At 33.8% G+C, this 9,452-nt stretch overlaps 1 protein-coding gene across 2 annotated transcripts in view; it reads right to left on the reverse strand.

Annotated features, from left to right (window-relative positions):
- Nucleotides 1-1,307: 1,307 nt before the first annotated feature.
- Nucleotides 1,308-9,452, reverse strand: part of LOAG_18362 — a gene marked incomplete at its 5' end in the record, with an annotated part of 12,849 nt that continues 4,704 nt past the window's right edge. Inside the window, 21 exons of one of the 2 annotated variants that reach the window (XM_020451023.1) lie at nucleotides 1,308-1,468; nucleotides 1,649-1,734; nucleotides 1,969-2,162; nucleotides 2,335-2,479; nucleotides 2,765-2,817; nucleotides 3,124-3,267; nucleotides 3,499-3,592; nucleotides 3,839-3,903; nucleotides 4,083-4,203; nucleotides 4,362-4,468; nucleotides 5,332-5,398; nucleotides 5,710-5,946; nucleotides 6,314-6,468; nucleotides 6,663-6,750; nucleotides 6,944-7,117; nucleotides 7,315-7,382; nucleotides 7,543-7,631; nucleotides 7,919-8,163; nucleotides 8,427-8,561; nucleotides 8,712-8,810; nucleotides 8,953-9,027. In XM_020451023.1, coding sequence (XP_020305226.1) covers nucleotides 1,381-1,468; nucleotides 1,649-1,734; nucleotides 1,969-2,162; nucleotides 2,335-2,479; nucleotides 2,765-2,817; nucleotides 3,124-3,267; nucleotides 3,499-3,592; nucleotides 3,839-3,903; nucleotides 4,083-4,203; nucleotides 4,362-4,468; nucleotides 5,332-5,398; nucleotides 5,710-5,946; nucleotides 6,314-6,468; nucleotides 6,663-6,750; nucleotides 6,944-7,117; nucleotides 7,315-7,382; nucleotides 7,543-7,631; nucleotides 7,919-8,163; nucleotides 8,427-8,561; nucleotides 8,712-8,810; nucleotides 8,953-9,027 — 2,529 coding nt within the window. In that variant the 3' untranslated portion in view covers nucleotides 1,308-1,380. Of the gene's footprint in view, nucleotides 1,469-1,648; nucleotides 1,735-1,968; nucleotides 2,163-2,334; nucleotides 2,480-2,764; nucleotides 2,818-3,123; nucleotides 3,268-3,498; nucleotides 3,593-3,838; nucleotides 3,904-4,082; nucleotides 4,204-4,361; nucleotides 4,469-4,640; nucleotides 5,163-5,331; nucleotides 5,399-5,709; nucleotides 5,947-6,313; nucleotides 6,469-6,662; nucleotides 6,751-6,943; nucleotides 7,118-7,314; nucleotides 7,383-7,542; nucleotides 7,632-7,918; nucleotides 8,164-8,426; nucleotides 8,562-8,711; nucleotides 8,811-8,952; nucleotides 9,028-9,452 lie in introns of those variants that run through there. The other variant, XM_020451024.1, reaches the window with a different exon arrangement.

Here is a 9,452-nt window from a genome sequence, read left to right on the forward strand (position 1 = left end):
TAAAGAAAAATTCTGCAAAACTTTTTTAAGGATATCCTCCGGGACATTCCGACAGTTTCCAAAATGATCATATTGTATATTCCAATTTCAACTTGTTGGCTAGGAGACACTGTTAATCATTTTTCCCAATCCTATTAAAACTAGGGAAAAAAGGTCAACAACATCTTTCTGAACTAATTATTAATGAAATCAATCCTAAATTACTTATCTGTTCGTGATCGAAATGCAGACTAAATCATAAAACTAAGTTACCTTTCAAGTCTTCAAAACAAATCAGAACAGATATTTCTGTAAAATCTAACAATACTGAATACAGTAATTAAAACCACGAAAAATCGAATCGAAATACTATCCATAAGAAATTAATCATTTATGAATATATGAGCAGAAAAATTGATCTTTATAGCAAAAGAAGACTACACATGGCGAAATAAGTTAGATCACAACGATGTATAAACAAACAAAATGCGCGTGATTGTAGAAGCAAGTGTTTTAATATTCAAAAAGAGAATAGCATAAATTATTGAAATACGAATGTGCTAGAAATTCTTGACATATAAAAAATTGGAAAAACCATCCATAATTATAAAACTGCTAAATTTCTCTCCAGAATTTAGTTGTTTCATTATGTTGGAACAACTGCACGCAGAAAATATTTTCTCAGTGCCACTGTGTTTGAAAATCCCTTAATAACATAATAAATAATTGGAAAAAGTAAAGCACCAAAGAAACTAATCGTCAAGAGCATCAGTAGTAAAAGGTTTCAATGTTCGAGGATATAAGACAAGCGTCTGAAGCTTCGGAACCTCGGAAAATTTGAAACTTCTAGAAACAAAAGATCGCGGAATCTTTTCGGAATCAGCATTTAGAATTTACAGCTTTACAATTTGAAAGCTGTCAATATTTGAAATTGTTTTTGCCGATTGCACTAAATTAAACCACTGATCCAAAATATAGCTACTAAATGTAAGTGAATATGAAAAGTGAGCCCGATACTGAAGTTTAAAATTAGGGATAATCGCACAATGATTTCCAACAAGTACCAGAAATTGTTTCAAAATTCATCTAAATCAAATCCGTTTTCATCTTTACAATTAATGGAAATTTTTCACAACTGGACACTTTCCAATACTGCATGAACAGTTAGGCTACATTGGACATCTTTAAAGCTTAACACCTGGATTACAAATAAATGACAAAAAAAAAAAAAATGAAAGCCCGAAATTTCGGGGATTTGAAGAGTTTCGACAAACCAAATATAATTGCACGAAAAAAGCCAATACAGTAAGCAATCATGAATTTTGGCACCGAGTTAGGAATTTCCAGAAAACTAGAATATATTTGCTTTATATTCCTGCTCTTAAAAAAATCATAAAAAAATCAAATGAAAACCGGTTTGAAATTACGATATGAAGCTCCTTTCAACCCAATGAGTGTTGACGGTTCCGGTACTTTTTGCTTCCAAGCCCTAGAAAATCCTCACCATAAAAATCACGCTACTTTTGAAATTTCATTGCTTTCTCTAATGGCTGACGGGATTTAGACAGAACGGAGGGAAGGTGGAATGAATGGTGATACTAAAAATGAAAAAATTTCTCCCTCGGCACTGGTGAAAAAAATACTACCAAAAAAAAGAAAAATAAAGTACCTTTCTCTGATTACTTTCAGCTGTTTCTGTATGGCATCGCGCATTTCTAAAACTGCCAATGTCTTCTTCAGTATTGACTTTTCAGCCTATATTTGTTTTCATATGTAAAAACGGAAGGATATCAAGAAAATTTTGAAAACTTTATTGAACGCTACCCTGGTAAATCTAGGTACTAATATTTGTAGACTTTGATATTGACATTCCCCTCACTACGCTATTTTACCTTACTGTTATGCACATTAAAATCATTTTGCTACTGTTAAATGGTAGACACATTTCAAGAATAAGAATTCTGCAATCCTGTGGTAAATATATAGCACCTGACTATCAGAAGCAAGTAATACTCCGGTATCACTATTCTGGGCTTCCTTGAGCTGCAGTTGAAGGCTTTTATATTTTTCGTTCACTTCAAACTCAGATACTCGGAGTTTCAATTCCTCTTCACGTTGCTTCAGTTGTATCATTTCCTGTACATATAACAACCACTGCTCCAGTATCCACAGATTTTCTGCATCTGTGTATATGAAAAATAACTTAATCCCAAACTGTATATGGTGCATCAGGAGACTTAACTAAATTAACTTATTATAACGTTTTCATTTTTCTCGAAATTTTGATTCACAATTCCATACACGCTTATGTACAGAAAACATCGACTTTCGTCGCAGATTAGTGTAAGAAAATACCATCACATAACCGTCTTTCTAAATCACCAGCCACCGCTTCCACTTCCAATTTCCGGACATCAATTTCCACCAACTCACGCTGCAAATCCTGTGCTGCACTAATACATTCTTGTTCTTTTTGTTTCAAGATCTTTCCAGCCAGTTTCTGAAAATCTCAGACAAACTAATAAGGAATTTAACCAAGTCATTTGGAATTTCATCAAGGCAAAAGCATGATTACTAATATCTGATTCTATCTGCAAATCAATAAAAAAATAAAAATTATGTCTAAAAAATCATGTAACCGTTCCACTTAATCTTTCTGAATAACTTAAAATGCAAATTGTATCATTCTTTAACTTGATGTTCAAACTGATTAAGTCAAAACGTCCAGTTACAGAAAAATAGAATACAAAAATTTCGTGGAAATCACGACTTTCAGAAAATTCACCTGAACACGACGGATATCTTTTTTTGTGAATAACGTAGGTGATAATTTGTTTTCTGAAATGTAATATTTAACTTGGAAAATGAAAAAATTAGGAAAAAAAAGTGAGTTTCGAGTTTTAATGGGTATACCTGATAGCACAATATATAAAAACACATACTAACTTATACGAACATGAAAATGTGAATAGAAGAAAGTGCGTAAATTACTGGTTGTTGAGTCAAGAAGATCCGCACAGAGAAGTTTGAAGCGAGATAACAGCTTTCCTAATATGCAACACTTAAAATATAAATTATAAATATTCTTTCAACTAGTATATGAAATCAAGTGATCGAAAAATAAAAATGGAAAAAAAATATTACCAGGTAAAGCGGTGTTGGTGTTGTTAAAAACAGATGGCGAAGAGGAAGCCGTATCTTGGTAAATAAGTGAATGTTTATTTACCGATGAAATATTGACTGCTTGAGAGACGGGCATGCTCGCACACCGAGAAAGTACTCCTTCTCCTGAAATCATTAAATGAGAAAGTTCATTTGAATTCAAACGCAACAAGACCTAAATTGAAGCTTTCATCCGAAAAACATAAATACAACGAAATATAGTGTAAATCAAGTTTTGTGTAGCAATTTAAAAACAGTGATATAGTTCAAAATAAGAAATATACAGGTCAGAAACTGAGGTTATCTATTAATTTAAAACAGCGTTGTGCTCTGCGCTTAACTCCAAACCAGCACTACCTTTCCCAGTTCGCAGTATTCGGAAGCTTGAAAATTTATTCAACATATCCTCATCTTTTTGGTTTTCAACATTTGTATCGTGTAGATAGGAATCCTGAAAATTTCTTTAGTGTCAATTCCTAGTCTTAATTTTGTAAGATCCAAAATCGACGGGGTTTCACAGAAATGCTCCTGGTAGAGGAGGTTTCATAAACACATTTAAATCATACCCTTACAAAATACAGCACTCATCTTAGTGGCACAGATTCTGTTCAGAATTTAATATGATTGTTTATATGATAATACTCCTTACCTTAATAATTTTATTCGAATTAGCAAAAGAATTGGTTGTTCGACCTACCTTGTCAGGATGTTGCAGAGCCTTGACCCTGTCAGTACTAAACAATCGGGCTAGAAGGCCAAGATCTGGAATTGTATTTATATTTAAGATGTTCATTGACGAAATAGTAATTCCTTGTCACAAATATTTCCTTCACTCCTTATTTGCATCCTTCATTATATAAGACTGATAATGCAATATGAACAGTGTTACATTCAAACTATATCTGGTAAAATGAAGTTAATGGATGTGAAAGAAATTTTACTTGATTGTGCAATTGGTTGTGAATGAAGTGCAGCTGCTTTCTGAGAACAATCATTACTCGATGGAGGTGAAAAGTGAGTAAAATCAGATGCTCCATTCAGTGAAGGTATTGCATAAATTCCCTGAAGTAAAACGTGAAGATCTCAATTCTGAGTGTGAAAAACAAGGGAATTGTTGTCTTTCTGTCAAAGAGCATGTCGGATTAATTTTAACATTATGGAACACGAAAAAAAAATATTCTCAGCATTTTTCCCTATCTTTATCCAATGCGAATCAGTACTTGAAAATCATTTTGATCGAGATCCAGAGAAAGACAACGAGGAAAACATGATACAACTTTCGACGACTGCTTAGGAATCGAATGACGCTTACTAAATCTGCATAATTCTGAAACATGCATCAAGAAGATGTAACGGTCTCAACTTCAATAGATTAGATGTCTTATCGGGAAAAGGATTCTTGTTGTAATTTATTTATTCTTCCTGTAACTCCTCTTCATCAACAGTAGCCTTTACTGATCTTTTATATTACACTACATTGTGTATACAATAATAAGGATGAAATAAAGAAACATAGCAAAGAGTGAAAGATACCAACAGTTCTCTGATGTTCACTAAGTTATCGTACTCCCCTTTTGTAACTGTTGCTCTCTTTTCGCTCCATTACTGCTGTTACTCCCGATAAAGTTTCGCTCATGATTTTAACCGAACTTGGTGACTTGAAATCTGCGACTAAACACCACTGAACTCTCTTGAAGACACTGTTGAATTCACTTGAACAAACTCGAACTCACTCCCCAATTTTCAAAATCCTCTCTTCACAAATCCTTCGACGACTCCTCCTCGTCGGTGGCAAATTCCATTTCCAGATCGGCTTTTTGCGATTTTTGTTTACTCGTCAGGAAACTGCTGCGACCTTCCGGTTGGTGTTGCACTATGATCCTTGTCGAACTCCGTGTCGTTCCCTGACTGTTTAATCCTACCTTGCTTACTTGGTTGGGATATATCTGCTGTATGCCTTCATTCTTTCGGCTCGTTGACCCCTTTGAAGCTATCCCCCGCTATTTCACCTTTTTGAATTCCTATATACAACTAATTACATCTTTTCGGCTTCGCTGACATGTCCATACTTCAGGAAGAAAACTTCACAGTTGAATTTTTCAATTAATTGCATTGAAAAATATTGCAAAACTATTCAAAATTAAAAATAATTAGATAGAAGACTGATGCGTACTAATAAAAACGAGTTACCTAATTCACCAGTTTTCATTTCAGCCTTTGTGCGAACCTGTTCCTTAGTGAATGGAGCCAGCACTTGCTAAAAACAGTTCTAGTTTCATAAATACAACAACAAAGCTGAAAAATTGCAATATCTGATTTAAAATTATAACTACTTCATTGTGTACTAGTAAATTTGAAACATCTCTCGATCTTCCTTCTTTGAAATGCAATTTCAGTTTTAAAAACTTTCCTTTAAAATGAATTCAGTTATTAAATTTTCAGAATAAATCTGAGGCAAAAAATTTAAATGAACAGTTCGCAAAAAAAAAAAGAAATTCAACAAATAATTGCTGCAAATCATTGAGTAAAAAAGTATTGTTGTCTTCAAAATATACAATAAATAATTACCTCTCTAAACAAATGATAGTAATTCTTTTCAGACAAATCTTTCTTTATATTCAGCACTGTCATTAATTTCGGTGACTCAGCTGCCATGATTGCTGTTACTTCGCTTCCGTTTTTGGTAATAGTTGTATCAAATTTTTCATTAAGGTCTTCGTATTCTTTTCCTAGCGACGAAATATTTAGGTGTTCTCGGAATTTTTGTTGCCGACGTTCTTTGAATGTCTTCAGAAGCTTCAACGCCTGAAAACAAAATAATTGTAATTTAACGAGCTAATAAGTCGAAAACAGAAGAACACAGTAGCTGACGTCAATCAGTGATGTTTGTAATATACCACTGCATACAAACTTCTTAGAACCAGTAAGTTTCAAAATGAAACGTAGGTACCAGGAAAACCGTATTCACATCCAAATAATGAGTATTCACCCAAATAAAGGTCAATATGTTTTAAAACTCGACTCATAAAGAACGCATACAAAGCAATGCTCCTCCAAAAATTATTTCATTCTTGGCGATGTAACACTGGCTTTGACTCTTCTAAAAAATGGCAAGTTTCTGGAAAAACTTTTGCAATCATCAGCTTTAAGTGAACATGAAACTAAAATTTACCTCGGTTTCAGTTAACGACCTATTCATACTTTTATCAAAATTTTCCAACACAGCTGATTCTAAATCGACCAGTTCATCATCTTCCATGAAATCAGTATCACCATCGTCGTCATCATCACCATCTTCACCATATGATAAATATTCATCTTCATCCTCTGAAAATGAAATGATTGCAGTGCGAATACAAACGTGATAAGCACGGTGATAAAATAAAGGCGAATCAAGTTGTACAAACTATTAGCTTTCTGTTTTATTTCTATATTAATGCAAAACTGGAGAATCCTGAGCTTAATCCAAACTTTCAGTTGACGAGTTTATAACAAACACAGAACTCACATCAAAAACTTACCTAACAATCCCTCGTCACCAAAATTGCCTTGACCATTTAAACAACTTCCACTGCCGCTACGTGAGGTTGCTTTTTCTTTTGTAGTTATCTGAATCGAAATCAAAATTGAAGCAGTTTGGTTAAACTTATAGCATAATAATATCTATGGACAAAGTTTTGAGAAAGTGTCCCAGACAGATTAAAATCTATTAAAACATGAGCAGTTCTCAAAAACTTGACCAGACATGATTTTCAACAGCTTACTAAATTCAAGTATTCAGCTTACAAATCAACAAGCCAACCTTTTGATCATGTATTCCGAACTCGGCACGCTCTTGTGTCACATGCATATGCAGCGATGACGATAATGCACTAATTGCTTCCTTCTGGGCACGCATTTTTTCCATTGTCTTGCCAAGGAGTATAGACGGTGAGTTTCGTCCAGTTCGCTGCACAGCGGGCGCTCCTATGGACTGCTGGAACTTGAACTATGAAATAAAAGCAGTGAATGCCAATTTTCAGCTCAACGCTTTACTGCACAATAGCAGTGATTTATATGCGGAAAATAACTCGTGATTGATTAAAATTCGTTATTAATTTCAGCTAATGTAATTGTTTTATTTGTTTTACATTTCTATACACTAAGCAAACAGTGAAGCTTTCGTACACTAACATTTGTAGATGACATAGCATATCCATTGACAACATTCAATGTATCATTCAGCGTTGATAAATATGACCCTAAAAACATTTCAGTTGGAAAAAGTTTTTTTTTCCTTTCCTTTTTTTTCTTTTTTTTTGTGAAAAAAGATGAAATATGACATTGCTTCCTTTGAAAATTAGCGCTGTTATGCTGCTATAAATTAAAAAAATTGATTAAATAAATTCTAAACAAAAATACCAGTGACATCGCTTGCTTTACAACCATTTTTTTCTATTCGCGCAATCTTTTCTAGAACTGGTAAGTTCATGTGCTGCATGCAAAAGAACCTGGAAATGCATCTTTGAGTAAATCAGAAAAGAGTAACCATTTCAAAGTATCAAACGCGTCTCTAATTTATTGTCCGTAGTGAGATCCAGCATAACATCAAGAACATCAGATCCAAACTTGGACAGATGCTTTTCTCCTTTTCATGATGAAGTAATTCTTAATCTTATATGTAAAAATATAATTCGGAGTTTCGCAAAAACGTCATTACAGAAAGTTCTGCAACTTTTAAATATTAAATCCAAGCAAAATCATTGGATGTAATACAGGGAATCGCTCTAAGATGAACCTCGGATTAAAATTTCGAAGATTTCGATCTTGAGCACAATTACCGAGGCGTAACGGTTGCTCACAAAAGGCACAACGAAAGCACTTTTTGTGGATGAACATTCCTTCCACCTGCATCCGTTCAGCTAAGTAAACAACTTTCAAACATAGTTGACAAATTATCTGTCGGCGGGCATTAACACTTTCGCACGACAACTGCATGACAGGCATCGAACAAGGTCTCGCGGTATTACTTGACAATTTACTCTAAGAAAGTAAAAAATAAATTTAAAAACATTAGAAATCAAATGAATTAAAAGGACACTTCCAGTTTTAACAGTAAGCGATCTATGTGCAGAAATTATTTGAATTCCTGACCATAACGAAATCAAATAACAAGTCTCATTTTCTCTGTCCCACCCTGATGATGATATAAATTTGCCTATGAAGAACAATCATAACACAATTTCACTGTTTTGCAAGGCTTGCACCTGTTCCCATTATATGTAGGCGTTGAATCAAGATTTTACCCGAAAAATAATGTTTTGATCTTTTGGACGCAAGGCTGATGAACTGATTCTGTTTTCTTGTGAAATCGTCTTCTTCGGAGGCAGAGGTGGTGGAGGTTTATTAGCATTTACTGGTTTACTTCCATTATTCATTGCCTAGAATTTCGACTTCACTGTAAAACACTAAATATGAAGTATCGAAATCTCTCATCAGAACTACTCAAATCTGTTGAATTTCAAATATCTTTAAATAAAAACTCTTCACGCTGAAGACCACATAAAGCATATATAAATCTTGAAAGATACCACGCCACTTTTATTCTTTGTTTTGGAGACAATATTAATGCCGACCAGGTTTTGATTCTTCAGTAACGTTTCTGCTTTCGATAGCTTTTTGTCAATTTCCTGAAAACACAACTATTGTCCCGCAAAGCATTCAACTTTAGTTAAATTATGTTGAATCTAAGTATAACGGAAGAATTGGCTGAAAGAGCCTCTGAAATAAAACAAAAAATTAATAAGAACTAAGTATGAAGTATGAGATAACCTTATATTTTTCATCAGCATGTTTAAAACCTTCATTGACGGTTCGCCGAGCTGCTGCTGCATTCGTGCAAATGATCTGAAATATATTTAATAAAAAATAAGCGCTTCTGATACTAGCAAAACCAAAGTTAGCATAATCCCACTGCAAGATTGGTACTGAAAAAGGTATACGACTGAAAATGATTGAAAAAGATACATTGGTGCATGATTGCTACTGAAAAAGTAGTGAAAAAAATAAAAAGTTGATTGATTCAGATACATATACTGTCAGTCAGATGCAGAAAAGAAGAGTGAAATTACTCAATAGATCTAGAATTTAGTTTTGAGAAAAGCAGAAAACTTTATTCACAATAGAACTTTCTAAGTGTGGTAACATCTTAAAACAAAAAGCAATGCTTACCTTTTCTTCCTTGGAAGTAAGGACCCGATATCGTTCCTTGTTGAAAAGCAAGCCCATAGCAGTCTGTTCCAGTTTTAATTTCATTTCATCAATGTCGTGTT

The sequence above is a fragment of the Loa loa genome (assembly GCF_000183805.2).
Source record: "Loa loa unplaced genomic scaffold supercont3.278, whole genome shotgun sequence".
NCBI lineage: Eukaryota > Metazoa > Nematoda > Chromadorea > Rhabditida > Onchocercidae > Loa > Loa loa.